Source organism: Ranitomeya variabilis, chromosome 3 (genome assembly GCF_051348905.1).
Source record: "Ranitomeya variabilis isolate aRanVar5 chromosome 3, aRanVar5.hap1, whole genome shotgun sequence".
Classification (NCBI taxonomy): Eukaryota; Metazoa; Chordata; class Amphibia; order Anura; family Dendrobatidae; genus Ranitomeya; species Ranitomeya variabilis.
The window spans coordinates 763,837,935-763,865,608 of NC_135234.1; the positions used below are offsets into that span (position 1 = coordinate 763,837,935).

Below are 27,674 nucleotides of genomic sequence, written 5' to 3' on the forward strand. Positions count from 1 at the left end.
AAAAATATTGATATACTCACCTTCCGATGGCCGCCGGAGTCCTCCCGCCTCTCAGCGGTGCACGCGGCGCCCTCCGTTCCCAGGGATGCTGTGTGCGAAGGACCTGGGATGACGTCGCAGAGGTGTCAGTGCATGCTTAGGGGAGATGGGATTTCATAAAATCCCACGCACTATGCTGTAACATCTGTCCGCTGTGGATAGTACAAAAACCGCGATAAATCCGCAGGTAAAACGCAGTGCCTTTTACCTGCGGATTTCTGAAATCCGCAGCGGAAAAATCCGCAGCCATCAAAACTACGTGTGCACATAGCCTTTTCCCTGCTTTTGAGAACTATAACTCCCAGCATGTACAGCAGCTCCTATGGCATGCTGGGAGTATAGTTCACCACAGGAGTGGTGATTTTTTGAGGGAAGAAGAGTGGACACAGCTTTTTTTTCTTAATTCTATTAGAGCTTGCCTCTTAGCTAGTTCCAGGTACAACTCCGGGCTTTCTGTGCTTCTGCTCCATGCACTCAGGGTAAGGTTATCAGCAGCTGGTAAATCCTTTCTGTCCCTGCCGCCTCGCTGGACCGGAGGAAGTGGGCGTCTGATGTCCTGACCCCCGGCTGCAGTAAGTGGCAGGGTCCCAGCAGCACAGAAGAGCAGAGCGCGCCTCTCCCCCTGCCCTGTGTTACCTCATCACAGCTGGTGTTCAGAACATCAGACCGCGGCCACCAACTTCATCCTGTCTAGCGTGGCGGCCGCAGTGATTTTACAACTGCAGCGCGATCCTGTGCACTAGGCAAGCTGATGCTGCCTAGTGTGCTGGCTGCAGAAAACAAAAACGCCGGCAGACAGCGTGAAGGGGGCGACAGATCAAGCAGCCCACTGCAGGCACCGGCCCTTCTGGCATTTGCCAGAAATGCCCGATGGCCAGTCCGGCCCTGGCACCAGGTGCTACTCCATGGCTGACCAACAGAATGTGTCAGCTCACCCCCTACAGCGGGTCAGATACTAAGGCCCAAAGGAGGGACGAAAAATGCAGGCAGGAACTGTAGGGACTCTGGAACCATGGGTGCAGATATGACCGGCTGAGCAACAGAAAAGCACTGGCAGGTGCAGACTGGACCGGGTGTTAGACAGATGGGTGCTGGCAGGTGCGATCTGGACCGGCTGATGGACAGAAGAGCGCAGACAGGTACGAGCAGACAGGCACAGGCAGGTAAGAGCAGAAGGGTACAGAGTAGACACGGATAGACGGACCAAGAGAACCTGACAATTAACAAGCATGCAAGGCAAACTAACAACGTAGCTCAGGCACCTCCATATTGGAGAAGCCTTAAATAGAAGGTGTCGCCCAGCTATAGGTTGGGAATACCTTAGGTTGATGAGTGTGGTCCCTTTAAGAGGGAGGGAGAACATGAGTGCGCCCTCTAAGCATAGTTCCCGGTCCTACAACTGAACCTTGGTGGACACCAACACATAGGGGGCAAGATGAAGAGGTGGTCTGTAAGTGGGAGACACTGAATGTCCTGTCTGTTAGGTATGAGGAGATCCAACAAAGGGCCAAGTCTGTAATGTCAACAGATCAGAACGTCTGTAGTGACAGGGAATGGTCCACTGTGTCAAAGACAGATGCCAGGTCCAGGGGAAGGCGGAGGACAAACTGGCTCTGCTTTCACTTGGTGGTTAGTAAGTCGTTGGTGACTTTAGTCAGGGCAGTTTCAGTGGAATGGTGTGACCGGAAGTCAGATTGTACGCGGTCAAAGAGGGAGCAAGAGGAGAAGTGGGAGGACAGTTCAAAATGGACGTGTTGACCCAGGAGTTTGGAGGCATAGGGGAGAAATTACGTGGGGCGATAGGTCGACACAGAGGATGGGTCAAGGGTGGGCTTTTTGAGGGTGGGTATGATCGGGGTATGTTTCAATCAGGATGGAAGACACCAGTTGAAAGGGACAGGTTGAAGAGGTGGGTTATGCTTGTGATGAAGACTGGTAAAATTTGGAATGAGGTGGAACGTTATTGTGTCACGTTCACAGGTGGTGACGCAAAGTATTCAGCTGAGATGAGAGGGAGGGAGAACTGGTGGAAGCAGGACAGAATTGAAAGTACTGAATAGCTGTTTAGGGTTGTGAGACAGGTATGATATGAGGGATGAGAAGTCGGTTTGTTTTGCTTCAGTCAGAATTTGAGGACCATTTTTACAACTTCTGTTACTGGACGGGCACTCCGCTCTTTCTTTGGCAGCCGTACAATGGTACGCTTTGTAGATGAGGGCCAGAAAGAACATGGCTCCAGTGGATGACAAGCGCTGTATCAAGTGGCTTCTGCTCCTCTTCCTCCACCTTAACATCACACACAGTACAGTCCTCAATGGTGGCACCCCAAATAACCATTTTTTCCCCATCACAACTCTCCAAGCGCCCATCTGACTGTGGGGAACCACAGATGGGCCATTCTGCAGAGCTGTTCACACATTCTATTCCATGGGTATCAGAGGTCTGCTCTAAACATTCACAGAGTCAAGTTTAGGAAATCATCTGCACCGACGGCCAAATTTTTTCTAAGATCTATGGCCGGCCGAAGTTTTGTCAGAATAAACCAAACCCTCTTCAACAGACGTTAACCCCGTTGGGTGAAGGTGATCCATTTGTGACGAGACTCAGATATTTGAGGCGCCGGCAGACTGTACTGTGCTGTCAAGTAAGGAAGAGGAGGGTGACTCAGGGCGAGGACTGTGAGAACAGAGAGGATGACGATGAGGTAGTAATCATATTTGTTGTAAACCCCGAGGCATGCAGCTGAGTAGCTCAGCAGAGGAGGATGAAGATGAAGTTATGTACACACAGAGTTATGCAAATACGTCAATCAATGCATCCTGAAGCAAAACTCTTGCAGTGGACAGAATCGTTTGCGGTTCTGCAGTTGCCTTGCTTGGGTCCTTTTTTACAAAATTTTATTTGCAAAAATCATGCTGTCAACTTTTTTAGAAACAACCCAGTAGAGAAAAAAAACGAAATAATTTCAGTACTACATGCATGACCTACCACGTGCATGATTAACATGCAACTATTCAAAATGAGTCTTTGAAACTTTCCACTGCCTCCTGAGCCATAAAGTACAGGCTGTGGTCACCAACCTCAGCGCTGACGATCTGGCTACTTATGCCATAGAAATAAATCAATCATGTCCGTCAGGACAGTTTTGCCCAGTCCCATCAGAGCCTGGATCCCCTTCTCTCCTGCACAAGCTCACTTTCTACTTTCTCTATGCTGATGACACCCAATTATACACATCATCTCCTGAAATCACCCCAGTATTACTACAGATACCAGTGATTATCTGTCTGCTGTCTCTAACATCATGTCCTCGGAAATGGAATCTCTCCAAAACTGAACTTCTCGCATTTTCCCCCTCTACCAGATACTGCCATTTCCTTGGGTGGATCCACCTTTACTCCCCTGCAGCACGCCCGCTGTCTTGGGATTATAGTTGATACAGAAATTTCCTTTATTCCCTATATCTGATCACTCCCTCACATGTCACCTGCATCTTAAAAACGTCTCCAGAATCCGACCTTTTCTCACCATTGAAAATGCAAAAACCCTTACTAACGCCCTTGGTCATTCTCATCTGGACTATTGCATCTCTTATTGATTGGTCTCCCCCTAGCCAAACTTTATCCTAACGTGTCCTTAATGCGATAGCCAGGATCATATTACTGTCCAGCAGCTTCACAGATGCCTCTACCCTGTGCCAGTCATTGCACTGGTTACCCATCTGCTAAAGAGTCCGATATAAAAGTATAACTCTCATCCACAAAGCAGTTCTGCACCACAATTCGTCTCCTCCTCATCCAACAACCTACACGTGCTTTCCGTTCTGCAACTGATCTACGACTAACATCCTTCATAATCCAGGCATCGAACCGGTCTAAAAAGACTTCTCTCATGCAGCACCAGTTTTCTGGTATGCACTACCCTGGACGATCTGACAAATACCAAGCACCCACGTTTTGAAATGAGTTCTTTAGATAAGCCTATCACCTCACTTATCGAACGCTTCCCTGCTCCTTCTTTCAGTAGCACTTGGTAAGTGTCCTTAGACAGATCTTTGCTGATGATGGATCATGCCACTTTATATCATAACCCATTTATTAGAATGGTGTCCGGACCGTGCATGACAAGCACTTTTTACCTATTGTGTCCCCCCCCCATTTCCGCATAAACTGTAAGCTTGAGAGCAGCCGAACCCAAGTATATTTTTGCACCAATTTTTTTTTTTTGCAGCCCCATGAATGTAGCCAATATAGCGACTACATTCCCAGTCTCAGGGCAGAAGCGTTGAGCAGAAATAGAGAAGAGACAACATACATGTTACGGCACGAGGAGTTAGAATTCAGGCTGGATACAACTGATATTTGCAGTCTGAGGACGTTAGAACTAATGCATAATAGTTCGGGATCTGTCGATAATTCCTAATTCTGGAAGGGTTCACTGCTTGTATTCTGACTTCAGATAGGTCCGGAAATCTTTCGCCAGTGACCGAATCTTTGTGATTTCAGCTCTGCAGGCCGCTATTTTGGATTTAAAATGAGACAACTGAGACGCGACTGAAGTGGAGACTTTCAGGTTTAATTAAAGGGGATGAACAAAACATTTAGGAATTGCAGCCATTTTTCTACAAAGCCTCATTTCAAGGCCTCAAATGTAATTGGAAAAATAAACTTTACCATAAATAAAATGTTCATGTTTAATACTTTGTGGAGAATCCTTTGCAGCAATGACGGTCTGAAGTCTGGAGGCCATCGACCTCACCATCGCTGGAGTCCTCCTGAGACTTTGTCATCTTGCAGTGTCTTCAGTTCTCGCTTGTTTGTGGCTCTTCTGCCTGTGAAATGCATCCCCATGGAGCTGAGATCTGGTGATGACTCGGCCATTGCAGAATGTTCTTCTTTGCAGTATGTTTTGGGTCATTGTCCATCTGTCCAGTGAAACGCCGTCCAATCAACCTGTCTGCATTTAGGAGAATCTAAGCAGAAAGTATTGCTCTGTACACATAGGATTCATCCGGCTGCTTCTGTCCCCAGTGACAATATCAGTAGATATTAGTGACTCGGTGCCTCTGGATGCCATGCATGTCCGCGCCATCACACCTCCTCCACCATATGTTACAGAGGGTGTGCTGTGCTGAGGATCATGAGCCATTTCGAGCCCTCTCCAGAATATCTCCTTCTCATCATTCTGGTACAGGTTGATCTTAGTTTTACTTTTCCAGAACTGGGCGGTTTCTTTAGATGTTTTTTGGCAAAGTTTAAACTGGCCTTTCTATTTTTCAGGCTGATTAATGGTTTGCACCTTGTGGTGACCCCTCTGTATTTGCTCTCATGAAGTCTTCTCTTTATGATAGATTCAGATACTGAAACACCCTGAAGAGTGTTCAATTGGGTGGACATTGTGAAGGATTCGGCGATCATTCACCACTGTCGTCTTCCGTGGATGTCCAGGACTCTTTGAGATCCTGAGCTCCCCAGTATGCATTTTGTTTTTCAGCAGAATTAGCCGCTCCTAACATTTCTGCTCACTTTCTGATGAATTCTTTTTTCAGCCTAACGGTGCTGTTTCTTTGCCATTAAGAACTCCTGTGACCACATGTTGTGGGTTCACAGCAACAGCTTCCAAATGCAAATGCCGCACCAGGAATCCGCCCGACCTTTTACCTCCTTAACTGATGATTGATCTTTTCAGATAATTATCCAATTATTTTTGGTCCCTTGAAAAAGAGGCAGCTAGATATTAAAGAGCTGCAATTCCTAAACCGTTCCTCTAATTGGGATGTCAATACCCTCAAATTAAAGCTGACAGTTGGCACGTTAAGTCCATATTGATTATATAACTGGGTTTTGAATATGTTTTGGTAAACAGCTGAAATGCCAAAACTTGTGTCACTGTCCAATTATTAAGTTTGGGTTGGGCCAGGCCTGGCTTTTTGATTTTAATACACCTCTGCCCGCATTCCTCCACCAAATTAAGAGTGGACGTTCAACAAAATTTCAATTAATTTTTCGTTTGGTTCAAAACCATTGGAAATGTTTTGTTGGCTTCCAATTCCACTTTTTACCAGGGTTATAACATTGAAATTACTTGTGTTCTCTGTGGGTTGGCCAATGTCTCACCAGCGCTTTTTTGGTGGTGAAGGCCTTGTCGCACAGCGAACAGGAGAACATCTTCAGCCCCGTGTGGGTTAGCTTATGTGTGGTGAGGGTAGACCTGTGGGAAAATGATTTACCGCATTCAGAACATGGATAAGGCCGTTCCCCTGTGTGAGTTCTCTCGTGCTCCGCAAGGAGCGATCTCCCTGTAAAAGTCTTCCCGCACTCGGCGCATGGGAACGGTTTCTCTCCGGTATGAAGGTATCGGTGTTTGTCGTGTGCCGATTTCTGGGCAAAGCATTTACCGCAATCCAAGCAGGAGAACGGCTTCTCCCCTGTGTGCAGTCTCATGTGGTTAACGTGCGTGGACCTCATGGTGAAGCTCTGGCCACATTCTGAACATGAGAAAGGCTTGCTGCCTGTGTGCGTCCTCTCGTGGTCCAAAACGGTGGATCTGTGGGCAAATCTCTGCGCACAGTAGGAACAGGCGAACGGCTTCTCTCCTGTGTGGATCCTCTTGTGGTCGGCAAGTGACGTTTTATGTTTGAAGCACCTTCCGCAGTCCTTACAGGTGTAGGGTGCCTCTCCCGTGTGCGTCCTTCTGTGTCTAATCAGCTTTGATTTAAAGGGAAATCCTTTACCACAATCACTACATGAGTAGATGTTACTGTAACGGGACGATGCCGAACCTGCGAGAGGCAAAGACAGAAAAATTAGTCACTTTAGTACTTTTTCAGGTTTATTATTTGATTCTAGGGCTAAAAGATTCAAGTCCAAAAATGCAGCAGCCACATGGACAATGGGAACATGTAGTCTGGAGATGTTCGCTGATTCTATGGGAGAGTGGTGTGGGCATGCTCTCATACCTGTGCAGAGGTCATTGTGCAGGGAGGGGGGAGTGAATGAGCTGTGACATTCCCTATTGTGTGAGCCTGTGTTATCTACTGAATATAGAGGTGTTATCAGTCATTGTACACGAGGAGGAGGTGAGCTGTGACATCACCTATTGTGAATGGTGGATCCTGTGTTATCTACTGTACATAGAGGTGTTATCAGTCATTGTACAGGAGGAGGAGGTGAGCTGTGACATCACCTATTGTGAATGGTGGATCCTGTGTTATCTACTGAATATAGAGGTGTTATCAGTCATTATACAGGAGGAGGAGGTGAGCTGTGACATCACCTATTGTGAATGGTGGATCCTGTGTTACCTACTGTATATAGAGGTGTTATCAGTCATTGTACAGGAGGAGGAGGTGAGCTGTGACATCACCTATTGTGAATGGTGGATCCTGTGTTATCTACAGTTGTGCTCAAAAGTTTACATGCCCTGGTAGAATTTTTGCTTTCTTGGCCTTTGTTCAGAGAATGTGAATGAGAACACCAAAACTTTTTCTCCACTCATGGTTAGTGGTTGGGTGAAGCCATTTATTGTCAAACTACTGTGTTTCCCTGATCAAAAGTTTACACACCCTGGTGATTTTGGCCTGATAACATGTACAGAAGTTGACACAAATGGGTGTGAATGGCAACTAAAAGTAACATCCTCATCTGTGACCTGTTTGCTTGTAATCAGTGTGTGTGTACAGTACAGACCAAAAGTTTGGACACACCTTCTCATTTAAAGATTTTTCTGTATTTTCATGACTATGAAAATTGTACATTCACATTGAAGGCATCAAAACTATGAATTAACACATGTGGAATTATATACTTAACAAAAAAGTGTGAAACAACTGAAATTATGTCTTATATTCTAGGTTCTTCAAAGTAGCCACCTTTTGCTTTGATGACTGCTTTGCACACTCTTGGCATTCTCTTGATGAGCTTCAAGAGGTAGTCTCCGGGAATGGTTTTCACTTCACAGGTGTGCCCTGTCAGGTTTAATAAGTGGGACTTCTTGCCTTATAAATGGGGTTGGGACCATCAGTTGTGTTGTGCAGAAGTCTGGTGGATACACAGCTGATAGTCCTACTGAATAGACTGTTAGAATTTGTATTATGTCAAGAAAAAAGCAGCTAAGTAAAGATAATGAGTGGCCATCATTACTTTAAGAAATGAAGGTCAGTCAGTTTGAAAAATTGGGAAAACTGTGAAAGTGTTCCCAAGTGCAATTGAAAAACCATCAAGCGCTACAAAGAAACTGGCTCACATGAGGACCGCCCCAGGAAAGGAAGACCAAGAGTCACCTCTGCTTCTGAGGATAAGTTTATCCGAGTCACCAGCCTCAGAAATCGCAGGTTAACAGCAGCTCAGATTAGAGACCAGGTCAATGCCACACAGAGTTCTAGCAGCAGACACATCTCTACAACAACTGTTAAGAGGAGACTTTGTGCAGCAGGCCTTCATGGTAAAATAGCTGCTAGGAAACCACTGCTAAGGACAGGCAACAAGCAGAAGAGACTTGTTTGGGCTAAAGAACACAAGGAATGGACATTAGACCAGTGGAAATCTGTGCTTTGGTCTGATGAGTCCAAATTTGAGATCTTTGGTTTCAACCACCGTGTCTTTGTGCGACGCAGAAAAGGTGAACGGATGGACTCCACATGCCTGGTTCCCACCGTGAAGCATGGAGGAGGAGGTGTGATGGTGTGGGGGGTGCTTTGCTGGTGACACTGTTGGGGATTTATTCAAAATTGAAGGCATACTGAACCAGCATGACTACCACAGCATCTTGCAGCGGCATGCTATTCCATCCGGTTTGCGTTTAGTTGGACCATCATTTATTTTTCAACAGGACAATGACCCCAAACACACCTCCAGGCTGTGTAAGGGCTATGTGACCAAGAAGGAGAGTGATGGGGTGCTACACCAGATGACCTGGCCTCCACAGTCACCAGACCTGAACCCAATCGAGATGGTTTGGGGGGAGCTGGACCGCAGAGTGAAGGCAAAAGGGCCAACAAGTGCTAAGAATCTCTGGGAACTCCTTCAAGATTGTTGGAAGACCATTCCCGGTGACTACTTCTTGAAGCTCATCAAGAGAATGCCAAGAGTGTGCAAAGCAGTCATCAAAGCAAAAGGTGGCTACTTTGAAGAACCTAGAATATAAGACATATTTTCAGTTGTTTCACACTTTTTTGTTAGGTATATAATTCCACATGTGTTAATTCATAGTTTTGATGCCTTCAGTGTGAATGTACAATTTTCATAGTCATGAAAATACAGAAAAATCTATAAATGAGAAGGTGTGTCCAAACTTTTGGTCTGTACTGTATAAAAGCTGAGTTAGGTTCTGGGATCTAGACGGACTCTTGCATCTTTCATCCAGCCACTGACGTTTCTGGATTGTGACTCATGGGGAAAGCAAAAGAATTGTCAACGGATCTTTGGGGAAAGGTAGTTGAACTGTATAAAACAGGAAAGGGATACAAAAAGATATCCAAGGAATTGATAATGCCAGTCAGCAGCGTTCAAACTGTGATTAATAAATGAAAAATCGGAGGCTCTGTAAAAACAAAACCACGGTCAGGTAGACCAACAAAAATGTCGTTCTCAACTGCCAGGAAAATTGTTCGGGATGCAAAGAAAAACCCTCAAATAACATCAGCAGAAATACAGGACTCTCTGAAAACTAGCGGTGTTGCTGTTACAAGATGCACAATAAGGAGGCACTTGAAGGAAAATGGGCAGCGAGTCTCCAGAAGAAAGCCATTACTGTGCAAATGACACAAAGTATCTAGCCTATAATACACAAAACAGCACAGAGACAAGTCTCTGAGATGAGGCCAAAACACCGGATTACGTACCGGTAATGCTCTTTTATAGAGCCACGACAGCACCCACTGAGAGAGGGGATCCGCCCCTAGGAACAGGAAACCCTACGGAGAGATAAAAGGGGCGGTCCCCCTCGCTCCCACAGTTTGGGTTACAGAGATTGCGAGGAACCGCCCACAAGTTTTAGTAGGTCATTCTATATTAACATTTCATCTTTGACTTAATCACGTATATTTACAAGAACCAATCACCCTTATCAGTGCTCATATGCAAACTAATATATAAGGGAGGGAAGTGAAGGGGTGCTGTCGTGGCTCTATAAAAGAGCATTACCGGTACGTAATCCGGTGTTTTCTCTTCGCCACGACAGCACCCACTGAGAGACTTTCAGAGATAGCTATTTGGGGGGGATTATCGTGTTAAGAACTGATCTACCGAAACACAAATCAGTGGAAGCAGATAGATCTAATCTATAGTGACTATAGAAAGTAATAGGCGAAGACCAGGTTGCGGCCTTACATATGAGTTCTATCGGAACCTCTGCTCGCTCTGCCCAGGATGATGCTATTGCCCGGGTTGAGTGTGCCTTTACAGTCTCAGGTGGATCTTCCCCTTTAGACGAATAGGCCAGGTATATCGCCTCCCGAATCCATCGAGATAATGTGCCTTTTGTGACACCAGCTCCTTTCCTTTGACCCTGGAAGGAAACAAAGAGAGCCCTGCTCTTCCTCCAGGCGCTAGTCCTGTCTAAGTAAGTCATTACAGCCCTTTTCACATCTAAGGTATGGTATTTCTCCTCTTCCTGATTTGTAGGATTATCATAAAAAGTAGGAAGAAGAATTTCTTGAGATCTATGAAATTTAGTACATCTCTTAGGTAGGTAGGAAGGGTCTGTTTTCAGGACGATTCTATCTGGAAATATTGACATAAAGGGAGGATCTACTGATAGTGCCTGTATGTCACTTACCCTTCTTGCCGATACTAATGCGACAAGAAGAGTAGTTTTGAGAGTAACGTGTTTAATGTGAGCTGAGTGTAGTGGCTCAAATGGGTGACCTGTCAAGGCCTCAAGGACTAGATTAACATCCCAAGGCGGTATGCGGGGAATCTGAACTGGTTCTGACCTCTGGCAGGCTGAAATAAATCTAGTTATCCACCTATCACCCGCTACATTGTGACTATACAATGCCCCTAGAGCAGAGACTTGTACTTTTAAGGTATTAACTGAAAGACCTAAGTCACGTCCTTTCTGGAGAAATTCTAAAATGTTAAGTATAGGAATTTCGTTTGACAAGGCCAATGGATAAAGACTTAGAAACTTCCTCCATACTCTTACATATATAGAAGTAGTGGATCTTTTCCTACTTAATAATAGAGTATTAATTACTTGATCAGAGAAACCCCTTAATTTCAACAATTGCCTCTCAAATTCCAGGCTGTCAACCGTAGACCCTTCACATGAGGGTGGTTGAATGGCCCCTGGAAAAGAAGATCCTGATCCTCTGGGAGAATCCATGGATCTGAGATGGACATGGCTCTGAGCAGGGAGAACCATGGTCTCTTTGGCCAAAATGGGGCAATCAGGATTATATTGGCTTTGTCCTCTCTTATCTTCCTGATTACTGTTGGTAGAAGTATCAGAGGAGGAAAGGCATACGCTTTCTGAAATGTCCAGGGTACCTGGAGAGCATCGAGAAAATCGGGTTTGTCGGATTGGAACATTGAAGCGAACTTTTTTAATTGCCTGTTGTCTCTTGTAGCGAAGAGATCTACCTCTGGTAAGCCCCATTTTACGGTTATCATTTTGAAGATTCGATGATTTAAAACCCACTCCCCTTGGTGGAGGGTATGGCGACTGAGGAAGTCCGCTTTTGAATTGTTCACTCCTCTGACATGTAGTGCTGATAGAGACAGTAGATGTTTCTCGGCTATAGTTAGGATGTCTTCGGCTATAGACATGAGTGTTCCTGATCTTGTTCCTCCTTGATGATTGATATACGCTACTGATGTCATGTTGTCTGACAGAATCCTTGTATGTGTTCCGTGTAGCTGCGGAAGGAATTCACAAAGAGCGTGATGGATAGCTTTCAGCTCTCTTATATTAGACGAGTCGTCTGACTCCGTAACCGACCATAGACCTTGGGCTACCTGATCTCTCATATGTGCTCCCCAACCACTAGGACTGGCATCCGTGAATATTGTGTTTGAAGGTTTAACTACCCAGGGGACCCCACTAACCAAGTGATCTGGTTCTAGCCACCAGGATAGGGATTTAATTACATCTTCAGAAAGGGAAATTTTACCGTCTAGATGACCTTGTAATTTTATTTCCTCATGTAAAATTGCATATTGTAAACACCTTGAATGAAATTGGGCCCATGGTACTGCTGGGATACATGACGTGAAGGAGCCAAGGAGGGACATGCCTTGTCTTAAAGATATTAGAGGTTTATCTATTACCGACTGTACCTTATTTCTTATTGTCAATTGCTTGGATTGTGGTAAAAAACATTTTTGGCTTATGGAGTCTATTATAATCCCCAAGAATGTTTGTCGAGTAGTTGGAAGAAGTCTAGACTTTTCCCAATTCACCAACCACCCTAGCCTCTGCAGGGACGAGACCATATTACACAATCGTTGGTGACATTGTGACGGGGAGCTTCCTACCACTAAAAGATCATCAAGGTACGGAATTATGAGGGTATCTTTTACTCTTAGGTATGACATTACTTCCGACATTAACTTAGTGAATACCCTTGGAGCTATTGATAGTCCAAAGGGCATTGCTGTATACTGAAAGTGTCGTATACGTCCATTCAACACAATCGCCACGCGGAGATATTGTTGATGTTCTATAAAAATTGGCAGATGGTAATACGCATCTTTTAGGTCGAGTACCGTCATAAAACAATGGGGAGACAACAGTTTTATGGTGGATCGGATAGACTCCATTTTAAAGGTTTGATTCTGCAAAAAGGTGTTCAATTTTTTAAGGTTCAATATGGTTCTAAAAGATCCATCTGGCTTTGGGATTAAAAATAGAGGGGAATAGAACCCCTTTTTTTGCTGAAGAAATGGAACTTCCACCAAAACCCCTTTGGCTAGAAGGTTCAATACCTCCTGCTCCAAAGCCTCCTGCTGTAACTGGGTTTTTAAAGAAGTCAATAGAAATGAGTCCGGCGGGACTCGGGAAAATTTTAATTTTAGGCCGAAGGTGATGATACTATTTGCCCAAATGTTCGAGGTTATTTTCTGCCATTGATCTGAGAAGGAAGACAATCTACCTCCGACAGGCAGATCTGTTCTAACGGGGTTTTTCCTCAGTTTTGTAAGGGCGCTTCCCAAAAAGTGCTCCTCTCTGTCTGGTGTCTCTAGTGGCCCAGCGATCTTGGCTCTTGAAATCCTTCCTCTTGTTAAACATGGGCTTTCGGAACGCCCTCCTATAAGATGGAAGGTAATTATTATTAGGGAAGCCCTTTTTCCTCTCCCCTGCTTTAGTCAGGATCTCGTCCAGCTTAGTACCAAATAGGTACTCACCCTGACATGGAAGACCACACAATTTGGATTTTGTCTGGGGATCGCCTTTCCAGCCCTTAAGCCACAGGGCTCTACGTGCTGCATTAGTCAGCCCCGCCGACTTGGCCGCTAATCGTATTGAGTCAGCAGATGAGTCTGCCAGGAAGGCTGTAGCACCCCTAATTAAAGGTATAGAGGCTCTCAACTTGTCTCTAGAGAGACCGTTTTTAAGTCCTTCTTCCAAGTCATTTAGCCAGACTAGCATGGACCTAGCGGTGCATGTAGCTGACACAGCCGGTTTTAGGGCTCCCGCACAAGATTCCCACGCTCTTTTAAGGAGAGAGTCGGCTTTGCGGTCCAAAGGATCTTGTAGTGAACCTGAATCCTCCACAGGTAGCAGGGATTTTTTAGATGTGGAAGCCACTGCTGCGTCTACTTTTGGGGCTTTTGACCAGGTTGAGAATTCCTCATCATTAAAGGGATAACGTCTCTTTGAAGATGGTGGTAGTCCCCTCTGCCCCTGGCTTTCCCACTCTTTTTTAATTAAATTTTTAACTGCTGCTATCACCGGAAAGGAGGGTCTTTTCCTTTCGGACAGCCCAGCGAACATTATGTCCTGCTGTGTTTTAGGGGTCTTAGAATCCTCAATGCCCATAGTGTTACGGACAGATTTCACCAGGTTATCTATACTGTCGGTGGGGAAGCACGTATCTTGATCCTCATCCGAGGAAACATAATCCCTAGAAACATCCGAATCTGCATCCTCTAATTCGGAAGATTGGTCAGATATGGGTGAAACATACTCTCTTGTCCCCTTAGGACGCGTTTCTTTTCCCGAACTATGCAGGGCTTGTAGTTCTTCTCTAATCAACACTCTAATGTCCTCAGATTTAACAGAGGCCTCTTCCCGTAAGGTGGAATCAATGCATGGTTTACAAAGTTTCTTTGTGTAACTATCCGGAAGGGGCTGAAGACATATCGCACACTGTTTGTGTTTCGTTTTTTCAGTACATTTTGCCTAGAGTGTTAGAGAAGAGGGGACAGCAATCAGCTTAATAGGGTAGATGTACACTCACCCCAGTGAAGCGTCTGTGAAGGTACCGGCTGACGGGGAGGAGACTGCAGAGGCTTGCTCTTTTTAGAAGATCCACTCCGCTTGGAGCGGCTGCTGCTGCTGGCATGGCTGCGAGGAGTAGTTGCGGTGGCCTCAATAGAAGACATCGCAGGGTCCTGTGCCGAATCCATATTGGACGCCGGAGCGTTACCGCCGGCGTCCTTTTCACATGGGGGCCGCCATCTTCTTCCTGTTGAACCCGGAAGTGCTAATCACTTCCGGGTCGCGGCCATATTTCATATGCCCGCGCTGTCACCGGCACCAGCGCCGGCGCCGTCTCCTCCCTCTCCTCGGAAGCTTTTCAGCCTATACTTCCGGGGGACATACCGGGGCTCCACGCCGTATAAGCGCTCGCCGAGGACGGCGCAGCGTTCCCCATTACAGCGCTAACTCCCCGCAGACGTGCCGGATGATTTTCTGTGAGCCAGCACTCTCCAGCCCTGGCCTCACAGCGTCTGCCAGCAGAGGGGGGAAGCTGACACCAGGACCCCCGACGCTGCTTCCAGCTCTGGAGCCCTTGCCGTCCTCACAGGTAAACTGCGCAAGCGGCATCCAGGCTAGGCATCCTCTTCTCCGTGGATTTCCCATAGGAACAGGAAACCAAACTGTGGGAGCGAGGGGGACCGCCCCTTTTATCTCTCCGTAGGGTTTCCTGTTCCTAGGGGCGGATCCCCTCTCTCAGTGGGTGCTGTCGTGGCGAAGAGAAAATGGAAAACTTTTTGGCCACAACCATAAACATTACATTTAGAGAGAGCTGAACAAGGCCTATGATGAAAGGAACACCATTCCTACTGTAAAGCATGGAGGTGAATCGCTGATGTTTTGGGGATATGTAAGCTACAAAGGCACAGGAAACTTGGTCAAAGTTGAAGGAAAGATGAATGCAGCACGTTACCAGCAAATACTGGAGGCAAATTTGCACTCATCAGCCTAGAAGCTGCGCATGGGATGTACCTGGACGTTCCAACATGACAACGATCCAAAACACAAGGCCAAGTTGACATGTCATTGGCTACAGCAGAACAAAGTGAAGGTTCTGGAGTGGCCATCTCAGTCTCCTGACCTCAGTATCATTGAGCCACTCTGGGGAGATCTCAAGCGCGCAGCTCATGCTCGACAGCCTGAAATTTACAGGAACTGGAGGCTTTTTGGCAAGTAGAGTGGGCAGCTTTACCATCTGAGAAAATAAAGAACCTCATCCACAAGTACCACAAAAGACTTCAAGCTGTCATTGATGTTAGAGGGGACAATACACGGTATTAACCCCTTTCTGACCTCGGACGGGATAGTACGTCCGAGGTCAGAAGCCCCGCTTTGATGCGGGCTCCGGCGGTGAGCCCGTATCAAAGCCCGTAATAGGCGCAGGCAGAATCGCGATCTGCCCGCGCCTATTAACTAGTTAAATGCCGCTGTCAAACGCAGACAGCGGCATTTAACCGGCGCTTCTGGCCGGGCGGCCGGAAATGAGCACATCACCGACCCCCGTCACATGATTGGAGGTCGGCGATGCTTCTGAATAGTAACCATAGAGGTCCTTGAGACCTCTATGGTTACTGATCGCCGGTGGCTGTGAGCGCCACCCTGTTGTCGGCGCTTACAGCACACCTGCATTTCTGCTACATAGCAGCGAACATCAGATCGCTGCTATGTAGCAGAGGCGATCGTGCGTTGCCAGCTTCTAGCCTCCCATGGAGGCTATAAAAGCATGGCAAAAGTAAAAAAAAAAAGTAAAAAAATGTGAAAAAAAATAAAAAAAATATAAAAAGTTTAAATCACCCCCCTTTCCCCTCATTCAAAATAAATCAATAAAAAAAAAAAATCAAACCTACACATATTTGGTATCGCCGTGTTCAGAATCGCCCGATCAATAAAAAAAAAGCATTAACCTGATCGCTAAACGGCGTAGCAAGAAAAAAATTCGAAACGCCAGAATTACGTTTTTTTTGTCGCTGCGACATTGCATTAAAATGCAATAACGGGCGATCAAAAGAACGTATCTGCACCAAAATGGTATCATTAAAATGCCAGCTCGGCACGCAAAAAATAAGCCCTCAACCGACCCCAGATCATCAAAAATGGAGACGCTACGAGTATCGGAAAATGGCGCAATTTATTTATTTTTTTAATCAAAGTTTGGAATTTTTTTTCACCACTTAGATAAAAAATAACCTAGTCATGTTAGGTGTCTATGAACTCGTAGTGACCTGGAGAATCATAATGGCAGGTCAGTTTTAGCATTTAGTGAACCTAGCAAAAAAGCCAAACAAAAAAAAAGGTGGGACTGCACTTTTTTTGCAATTTCACCGCACTTGGAATTTTTTTCCCGCTTTCTAGTACACGACATGGTAAAACCAATGATTTTGTTCAAAAGTACAACTCGTCCCGTAAAAAATAAGCCCTCACATGGCCAAATTGACGGAAAAATAAAAAAGTTATGGCTCTGGGAAGGAGGGGAGCGAAAAACGAACACGGAAAAACGGAAAATCCCAAGGTCATGAAGGGGTTAAGAAATGGGGTATGTGAACTTTTGATCGGGGTCAGTATGATTTAAAAAGAGAAAACACAGTAGTCTGACAGTAAATGGCTTCACCCAACCACTAACCATGAGTGGAAAAAAAGTTTTGGTGTTATCATTCATATTCTCTGAAAAAAGTCCAAAAAAGAAAATCTGCTATATTCTGAAGCTGGGGGGCTGTAAGACTATTTCTATGTGCTAAATGCTCCCCAATTTCTTGACCCCCCATGTCTGTACTTAGAAGTGGTGACCCACCTGTGTTAATATTTGCAGAGTTCTTCCTTTTACGCTGCTGTTCTTCCCATATTTCCACTTCTTCGTCTTCTACTTTGATAATTTTTAAGCTTCCGTCCTAAACAGACAAAAGCACGATGTGAAGAGAAACCAAAGACATGACGGGAGCTTCCCTTATTCCGGGGTCTTTCTGTCTCAGCCCTCAAAAAGGGCTGGAGTTTATACCTGGGTATCGGCCCCCCACCGATCTGATGTCCCATCCCAATGATAGCTTTTCTATATCTTGCGATTAGATATTTTCCAGAGCAAATCCGCACAAAAAATATATTAAAAAAATCTGCAACGTAACGTTGGTGCTTTTTACTTGTGGATTTTGCTGCAGATTTCACTTGATGCAAAGCGTGAAATCTCCATCAGGTCCATTTCCTCTGCGGGTTTTTTGTTGCTGCAAATTTGGTAAAATCTTCGACTACACTACAAACTGATCACTCGCTAATCCAGACAGAAAATGAGCAGCAATAACCGCCAGGCGTGCACTTACCCTTAGTTCATCGCCGCCGTCCTTCTGCGGGGGGTCCGGTCTGGGACAGGTCTCAGAGGTGTTTCCCATACTGAGCTCATCTGTGGGGGGGACACACAATCAGGGAGTGTATGGTGAATATGTGGGGCAGACCGATCAATGTTTTACATAAGTCTCACAGTCCCCTAATAGGGGCATAGAAGGGGGTCATCGCTCACCTGGATCTACACACGTAGTAGTCGTCTCCTCGTACAGATCATCCCCCAACATTTCCAGGTCTTCCTCTTCTACTTTGATCACTTTTATGTCTGTGTCCTAAATAGAACAAATTGATTCAGACTGCAGATAGCGCTGTCCCAGAATGACGTCTTCCAGGAACAGCGCCACCACTGTCCATAGGATCTCTCCGGTATTACAGCTCAGCTCTATGGAAGCGTATAGAACCGAGCAGCAATGCCACATACAACCTGGGGGCAGGGGTGGAGCTGAATTTCTAATTCCCTAATTGTGCAAAGATTCTACATAAAAACCACATAAATAATAAGTATATGGGACCAGCAAATTAGTGATTCTGCCATGTGCCCCAGCAGCCATAATGCTAATTGCACAGCGATTATGTGACACATTGATATGGATGATGGGAAACAGCGACGAGCTGGGGGTCTTGTCATGGGAGAAGCAGAATTTACATTGTCAGACAGCTCCGGAGCTGAAATCACAGCATTGATAAAACATTGCTTCGCTCTCATTACAATCAATAGGTAACAAGGGTACATTCAGAGAGAGAACAGCTCAGTCCAGAAGCCTTAAAGGAGTGTCTGCTAAAAGACCCCATATGGGGTGGAGAAGGACACGGAATCAGGGAACACACAAGGGGGTCCTGCTCTGCCCCCACAGGGACGCAGCGTGTCCAGTCTTAGCCTTTATGAGCCTTTCTACCTACTTCTCTTCTCCATATACCTGATGATCCTGCGAGGTGGTCTGACTATACTGGTGTCTCTTGTCCGGACGGGGACTCGTCTCTGGGGGGCTTCTCCTACTGGACTCATCTGTATAGGAAGCAGACAGTGAATGAATACAGCGCATAGTCCGCAGCACCTGGGTATATCGGGCATCTGCGAGGGTCGGCCGTCAGTCTGGACCCAAAATAAAAGCCGCTGGCACACAACTACTCCCATTAACTTTAATTACTGCACTTTTCTTCATTTTTTTACTCCCCTACTAACAACAGTAAAAACATTTCTATTTTCGGACCATGAACACAAGACTTATTTTTTGTGGGACAAGTCGTAGTTTAGAATGACACCATACTGGCACTGGAATTTTTACCAGGGAGCTGATGGTTTTATTGGCAGAGTTTTGGGGTATATACGTGATAATTCAATCCTTTCTTATTGCATTTCTTCAGGGAAGAAGTAGAGAACAAAAAAACAGCAATTCCGACATCCAAATTCGTTTTCTTTACGGAATTTATCTTACACGTAAATAATGTTATACTTTTATAGATCAGACTTTGTGGAGGCAGTGATAACAAATATGACTATGTTTGGTATTTCTTTTTAAATTTATTTTTGAACTGAAAATACAAGGGGAGAGACTCAAATACATTTATTTTTTGGAAACCTATTCGGTTAATTTTCACTTATTGTTGAGTCCCTCAATACTTCAATTTTACAGTATATAATAAAAGTCATGATCCGCTATTGAGCCCAACTTTAGGGCTTCACAGGCGCACCATGATGGATAATAAGTGGGCCGCTATCATGCCCCCCAGCTGCTATGGTCTCCCTTCCACATGAGCAAAATACTGGAGATTTACAGACCTAAATGCACTGAAAAACTGGAAACATGTCTGGCGCCAATAAGAGCTGAAAAACAAGCCATCAGCCATGTTTATTCTGGGTTTTAGGAGCGCCTAGAACCCAATTGACCAGGATGACGACTTCGAGGAAGAGGGATGTGGGTTAGCAAGAAGGGAAACTTAGTGTGACGAATGTTGATACAAAATATTAATATAAAGTAGGAAAGCAATGGTGGAATAAAGGGGATAAAAGCATTATCCATTAGTAAATCTGCCGGGCATGTACAGGACGACCTGCCAATGTTTTCCCTGCTAACCCCCATCCGCATAATAATAATGCACATAAACGTCCCTCATTGTGCCCGTGTCACTGCTCACCTGGATACACACATGTAGGTTTCTCCTCCTCGCACGGATCGTCCCCCGGAGTTTCCTTCTGTTCTACTTTGATATCTTTTATGTCTCCATCCTAAACAGAAAAACTGATTCAGTGTCTGACATCATCTAGAAAAACGTGCGTCTCCGCTCTATATCTCCTATAACTTCACATTTCGTAGGCAGAAAGCTGAATTTTTTGGCATCAAACACTCCCCTAATAATCAGCGCAGCATAATCTTCATCTACCTGACGATCCTGCGGGACGCTGTCACTTTCCTCTGTAGATTTGTTTAGATCGGCCGGGTTACGACGTTGCTGTGATGTGTGTTTCGTACTGGACTCATCTATGGAGGATACAGGCAGTGACAGCATACATGGCAGGTATACAGGAGTTATCATAGGACGTCTGTACACCTACCCAGAGACGTCAGAGGCGGCGGGGTCTTCATCACAACCTTGTACAGATGCTTGTGTCCTTCTAAATACTCCGACTCCTCTACAGAGAAATAATCAGCGACATCCTGACACCGCACAGGAACCTGATGTATGAAAAGAGACTCATCACCATCAGCATCATCCGGACCAAGAATCAACAGCTTATCCTGTACTGATCCTGAGTTACATCCTGTATTATACCCCAGAGCTGCACTCGCTATTCTGCTGCTGCAGTCACTGTGTACATACATTACATTACTGATCCTGAGTTACATCCTGTATTATATTCCAGAGCTGCACTCACTATTCTGCTGGTGCAGTCACTGTGTACATACATTACATTACTGATCCTGAGTTACCTCCTATATTATACCCCAGAGCTGCACTCACTATTCTGCTGGTGCAGTCACTGTGTACATACATTACATTACTGATCCTGAGTTACGTCCTGTATTATACCCCAGAGCTGCACTCACTATTCTGCTGGAGCAGTCACTGTGTACATACATTACATTACTGATCCTGAGTTACATCCGGTATTATACTCCAGAGCTGCACTCACTATTCTGCTGGTGCAGTCACTGTGTACATACATTACATTACTGATCCTGAGTTACATCCTGTATTATACCCCAGAGCTGCACTCACTATTCTGCTGGTGCAGTCACTGTGTACATACATTACATTACTGATCCTGAGTTACATCCTGTATTATACCCCAGAGCTCCACTCACTATTCTGCTGGTAGGGTCACTGTGTACATATATTACATTACTGATCCTGAGTTACATCCTGTATTATACTCCAAAGCTGCACTCACTATTCTGCTGGTGCAGTCACTGTGTACATACATTACATTACTGATCCTGAGTTACATCCTGTATTATACCCCAGAGCTGCACTCACTATTCTGCTGGTGCAGTCACTGTGTACATACATTACATTACTGATCCTGAGTTACATCCTGTATTATACCCCAGAGCTGCACTCACTATTCTGCTGGTGCAGTCACTGTGTACATACATTACATTACTGATCCTGAGTTACATCCTGTATTATACCCCAGAGCTGCACTCACTATTCTGCTGGTGCAGTCACTGTGTACATACATTACATTACTGATCCTGAGTTACATCCTGTATTATACTCCAGAGCTGCACTCACTGTTCTGCTGGTGCGGTCACTGTGTACATACATTACTGATCCTGAGTTACCGTATATACTCGAGTATAAGCCGAGATTTTCAGCCCAAATTTTTGGGCTGAAAGTGCCCCTCTCGGCTTATACTCGAGTCATGATCGGTGGTGGGGTCGGCGGGTGAGCACTGTCATATACTTACCTAGTCCCGGCGATCCTGTCGCTCCCCCTGCCTGTCACACTGTCTTCGGTGCCGCAGCCTCTTCCCCTGAGCGGTCACGTGGGACCGCTCATTAGAGTAATGAATAGGCTGCTCCACCTCCCATAGGCGCAGAGCCGCCTATTTATTTCTCTAATCAGCGGTGCCGGTGACCGCTGATAGAGAAAGAGGCTGCGGCACCGAAGACCAGCTGTCCGGGGGAAGGAGCGGGACGCCGGGAGCAGGTAAGTATCGCATATTCACCTGTCCTCGTTCCACACGCCGGGCGTCGCGCCATCTTCCCGGCGTCTCTCCGCTCTGACTGTTCAGGCAGAGGGCGCGATGACGCATATAGTGTGCGCGCCGCCCTCTGCCTGATCAGTCAGTGCGGAGAGACGCCGGGAAGATGGCGCCGAGGAGCTGCAAGCAAGACAGGTGAGTATGTGTTTTGTTTTTTTTATTGCAGCAGCAGCAACAGCTATGGGGCAATAAGGAGCGGTGCAGAGCACTATGGCACAGCTATGGGGCAATAAGGAACGGTGCAGAGCACTATGGCACAGCTATGGGGCAATAATGAACGGTGCAGAGCACTATATGGCACAGCTATGGGGCAATAATGGACGGTGCAGAGCACTATATGGCACAGCTATGGGGCAATTATGGACGGTGCAGAGCACTATATGGCACAGCTATGGGGCAATTATGGACGGTGCAGAGCACTATATGGCACAGCTATGGGGCAATTATGGACGGTGCAGAGCACTATATGGCACAGCTATGGGGCAATTATGGACGGTACAGAGCACTATATGGCACAGCTATGGGGCAATTATGGACGGTGCAGAGCACTATATGGCACAGCTATGGGGCAATTATGGACGGTACAGAGCACTATATGGCACAGCTATGGGGCAACGGTGCAGAGCACTATATGGCACAGCTATGGGGCAACGGTGCAGAGCACTATATGGCACAGCTATGGGGCAACGGTGCAGAGCACTATATGGAACAGCTATGGGGCAACGGTGCAGAGCACTATATGGCACAGCTATGGGGCAACGGTGCAGAGCACTATATGGCACAGCTATGGGGCAACGGTGCAGAGCACTATATGGCACAGCTATGGGGCAACGGTGCAGAGCACTATATGGCACAGCTATGGGGCAATGGTGCAGAGCATTATATATATGGCACAGCTATGGGGCAACGGTGCAGAGCACTATATGGCACAGCTATGGGGCAACGGTGCAGAGCACTATATGGCACAGCTATGGGGCAACGGTGCAGAGCACTATATGGCACAGCTATGGGGCAATGGTGCAGAGCATTATATATATGGCACAGCTATGGGGCAACGGTGCAGAGCACTATATGGCGCAGCTATGGGGCAACGGTGCAGAGCACTATATGGCACAGCTATGGGGCAATGTGCAGAGCATTATATATATGGCACAGCTATGGGGCAACAGTGCAGAGCATTATATATATGGCACAGCTATGGGGCAACAGTGCAGAGCACTATATGGCACAGCTATGGGGCAACGGTGCAGAGCATTATATGGCACAGCTATGGGGCAACGGTGCAGAGCATTGTATATATGGCACAGCTTTATGTGGAGCATCTATGGGGCCATAATGAACGGTATGGAGTATCTATTTTTAATTTTGAAATTCACCGGTACCTGCTGCATTTTCCACCCTAGGCTTATACTCGAGTCAATAAGTTTTCCCAGTTTTTTGTGGCAAAATTAGGGGGGTCGGCTTATACTCGGGTCGGCTTATACTCGAGTATATACGGTACATCCTGTATTATACCCCAGAGCTGCACTCACTATTCTGCTGGTGCAGTCGCAGTGTACATACATTACTGATCCTGAGTTACATCCTGTATTATACTCCAGAGCTGCACTCACTATTCTGCTGGTGCAGTCACTGTGTACATACATTACTGATCCTGAGTTATCTCCTGTATTATACTCCAGAGCTGCACTCACTATTCTGCTGGTGCAGTCACTGTGTACATACATTACATTACTGATCCTGAGTTACATCCTGTATTATACTCCAGAGCTGCACTCACTATTCTGCTGGTGCAGTCACTGTGTACATACATTACATTACTGATCCGGAGTTACATCCTGTATTATACCCCAGAGCTGCACTCACTATTCTGCTGGTGCAGTCACTGTGTACATACATTACATTACTGATCCTGAGTTTACCTCCTGTATTACACTCCAGAGCTGCACTCACTATTCTGCTGGTGCAGTCACTGTGTACACATACATTACTGATCCTGAGTTACATCCTGTATTATACCCCAGAGCTGCACTCACTATTCTGCTGGTGCAGTCACTGTGTACATACATTACATTACTGATCCTGAGTTACATCCTGTATTATACTCCAGAGCTGCACTCACTATTCTGCTGGTGCAGTCACTGTGTACATACATTACATTACTGATCCTGAGTTATATCCTGTATTATACCCCAGAGCTGCACTCACTATTCTGCTGGTGCAGTCACTGTGTACATACATTACACTACTGATCCTGAGTTACATCCTGTATTATACCCCAGAGCTGCACTCACTATTCTGCTGGTGCAGTCACTGTGTACATACATTACATTACTGATCCTGAGTTACATCCTGTATTATACCCCAGAGCTGCACTCACTATTCTGCTGGTGCAGTCACTGTGTACATACATTACATTACTGATCCTGAGTTACATCCTGTATTATACCCCAGAGCTGCACTCACTATTCTGCTGGTGCAGTCACTGTGTACATACATTACATTACTGATCCTGAGTTACATCCTGTATTATACCCCAGAGCTGCACTCACTATTCTGCTGGTGCAGTCACTGTGTACATACATTACATTACTGATCCTGAGTTACATCCTGTATTATACTCCAGAGCTGCACTCACTATTCTGCTGGTGCAGTCACTGTGTACATACAATACATTACTGATCCTGAGTTACATCCTGTATTATACCCCAGAGCTGCACTCACTATTCTGCTGGTGCAGTCGCAGTGTACAGACCTCTCCGCTCAGCAGCTGGACGATGTTGTGGGTGAGGTGCAGGATTTTCCTCCGGCGGCTCAGCTCGGGGTGGGGCGCTGTGGCGCTCGGGCTTCTCCTCCGTCCCCCATGCAGGGCGGATTTCTTCATGGGGCCATAGTCCTGTGAGTGAGACTGGAGTAAGATGGGGACAGGAGTGACGCTGACGGAGACCACGAGGCCGGGAGCAGTAATGGCGCAGCGTCATGTGACCGCCTCACCTCTCCGGTCAGCAGGTAGATGATCTCCAGGGCAACATCCAATATCCTCTGCGTCATCTCGTCACCGTCCATCTCCATCCTCGGCTGGTCGGTCATGGAGACGCTGTTCCCGTGGAAACTACAATAATAATATAAACATCAGAAAACATCTGTCCACACAGACGCGTTCAGGAGCGCAGTGGGGTCACACAAGGATGGGGGTCACACAAGGATGGGGGTCACACATTGATGGGGGTCACACAATGCTGGGGGTCACACAATGATGGGGGTCACACAATGATGAGGGTCACACAATGATGGGGGTCACACAATGATGAGGGTCACACAATGATGAGGGTCACACAATGATGGGGGTCACACAATGATGGGGGTGGTAGTAGTCAGGGTACAGTACCACAGGGAGCTCTCAGCTCAGGGGCAGCTCCTGCCAATACCAAAGGAAACACATTGGGCATCGCAGGGGTTTCTGGGAGTTGTAGTCACGTGACGCTGTCTCAGAAAGCAGAGTCTGAGGCTATAAGAAAATGGCGCCTGTCTCCTCACACTCGAAGGAAACGGGCGACCCCTATCGGCGTGGAGGAGTCACATCTCGCGCGGCGGGGCCGATGTGTAACCGGATTCTAACGTTTTATTATTAAATTGAAGGCACACGGGTGTGGTGGACTCACGTTCATGTAGTTAGGCTACGACAACATGGCGGACAAAGCCAGCTAGTCAGCTATTCCTCCAGGGAGCCGCTCCCGATCAGAGGGATGACAGCGGTCACGTGGGGTCTGTGGCCGTCACGTGATACTTCTCGTTCGCTTTTTCCTGCCTGACTGGGGCTGGGAGGAGCCGAGGAGACTAGAGCCGTGTGTCCAGGTGGGGAATGATTGGGAAAGCGGGGGTGACCGGGCTCCTCCCACGTGAGCTCATACATGACTGTGATTGGCTGCTCTTGTTGTGAGTGCGCTGTGTGTACATGTCCGGCAGCTGCAGTGAGCAGAGGCGATGAGTTCCGGGCGGCACCGGCAGCCATGGCGGCCAATAACAGGAGGAGGATTTCTACCTCTAAGTAATAGGCCATGTTCACACGATCCTTTTTTTGCTGCTGTTCCGCAGCGCTTTTCAGGCTGCGGATTCGCATCCTTTTTCCATGCAGGGTACAGTACAATGTTACCCTATGGAAAACAAAAACCGCTGTGCCCACTATCCTTTTTTTCTCAGGCAAATCCGCGCTGATTTGCCTGCAGAAAAAAAGAAGTACCATGTCAATTCTTTCTGCGGATTCAGCTCCTGTTTTCAACAGGCACCAATAGGAAAGTGCTGTTGAAAACCCGCAGAGGAATCTGCAGAAGAAACTGCAGGAAAATCAGCAGTGCAGTTTTGTTTTGTTGCACTGCGGGTTTTCCAAATCAGGACCTGAAAAAAAAAGGATCGTGTGAACATGGCCTTAATATAAATGTGAGGCAGACAAATACTGTTATATCTATAGGTGTATATATATTATAGGTATATGTACAATAACACTATAAGGCTATGTTTCCACGGTACGGATTGACAGCGCTCTAGACGCAGCTCCGTCCAAAGCGCTGCCGCCTTTTCTATACCCGGAGATTCATTGCATGCACAGTCGCCGCACCCTATACATAGACTGTGTCATTTATCTCCTCATCGTAGATACACATGCTGCGGTCTAGAAAGACGCGCCGCATGTCCGGCTACACAGGTCCGCCGCCTGCAGCTTTGAACACATAGTGGAGATGGGATTTCATAGAATCCTGTCCACTGCGCTGTAACATCTGGATGCTGCGGCTGCGTTTCCTGTCCATGGAAACTTGCCCTAATAAGTCAGCAGCACTGACTCGCACACACGGCCCCTATAGGCCCTATATCGATGAAGCATCTGGCATCATAACTGGATAATCCTCCTGATGAACTGCTAAAGCGGGGAAACGCGTCGAGGAGAAGTTAAACCGGCACACGCTAAGTCATCCTTTTGATATGAAATCATCTATTAGCATATCTTATACCCCTTATTGACAGGGGGGATATATTGTTAGATATGAGATCATTGTAACATCGGTTTTAAGGTTATATTGCCTTTGATTATGAGTTTATATGAAATACATTCTACATGCAATATATGCGGTGCGCGGGAAAGATAAGTAAAACCGGCACACGCTAAGTTATCCTCTGGGAAGAAATTACCCATTTGCACATTATATACCCCCTCCTACTTTTGGATGGGGGATACTTTATATATATATTAAATATGGGACCATTCTAACACTGGTCACTAAGGCTTATTGTTTTGAGACCAGGAGGATACTGACATATGCAATATATGCGTTGTGCTGGGAACATTTATATGTATTTATGGAGGTGTTTTTGGAGATCTAGGTCTTTCTGTGTGTTTTTTTCTATTTATGTTTCACCACTACTCCCCACCTATATTGTTTTCCCACGTTTTATCTAAAGGGAAAGTGTAGGGGAGCAAGGGATAGCCTACGTTGAGCGGGGGCGCCAAAAAATCGCCTCTTAGGGTGCCAACCCCCGCAGCAAGGCAGATGTCAGTGGTAGTTGTACCTAGGATCTCAATAGGTCATTAGGATATTTGGTGACTTATTCATCTTGTTGTAAATTTTCGTTAATGGGTTGGGGTTATATATATATCAACAATAATAAAAAATTGTTTTTAAGG

General features: G+C 46.2%; 1 protein-coding gene across 2 annotated transcripts; it reads right to left on the minus strand.

Moving 5' to 3' along the window:
- Positions 1-4,232: 4,232 nt before the first annotated feature.
- On the minus strand, positions 4,233-25,811 carry LOC143817381 (uncharacterized). 2 transcript variants are annotated; one of them, XM_077298762.1, is made up of 11 exons: positions 25,660-25,811; positions 24,992-25,109; positions 24,753-24,893; positions 20,345-20,465; positions 20,173-20,270; positions 19,927-20,017; positions 18,708-18,796; positions 17,966-18,062; positions 17,769-17,848; positions 17,249-17,345; positions 4,233-6,820 (listed from the first exon to the last, which is right to left on the minus strand). In XM_077298762.1, the coding sequence occupies exons 2-11, from the start codon at positions 25,085-25,087 to the stop codon at positions 6,120-6,122; spliced, it is 1,611 nt and encodes a 536-aa protein (XP_077154877.1). In that variant the 5' UTR covers positions 25,088-25,109; positions 25,660-25,811; the 3' UTR covers positions 4,233-6,119. The 2 variants fall into 2 exon arrangements, with proteins under 2 accessions (XP_077154877.1, XP_077154876.1); XM_077298761.1 differs by having other exon boundaries at positions 25,386-25,693.
- Positions 25,812-27,674: the final 1,863 nt, after the last annotated feature.

What these genes read in the sequence shown, in the direction of transcription:
- LOC143817381 (XM_077298762.1), bottom strand. Translation starts at nt 25,087, where the DNA reads ATGACCGACCAGCCGAGGATGGAGATGGACGGTGACGAGATGACGCAG. An exon ending in TACTACGTGTGTAGATCCAG is followed by an intron (nt 17,849 to 17,965) that starts GTGAGCGATGAC and finishes TCCCCCCCACAG; the next exon opens with ATGAGCTCAGTATGGGAAAC. An exon ending in ACGGCGGCGATGAACTAAGG is followed by an intron (nt 17,346 to 17,768) that starts GTAAGTGCACGC and finishes TTGTCTGTTTAG; the next exon opens with GACGGAAGCTTAAAAATTAT.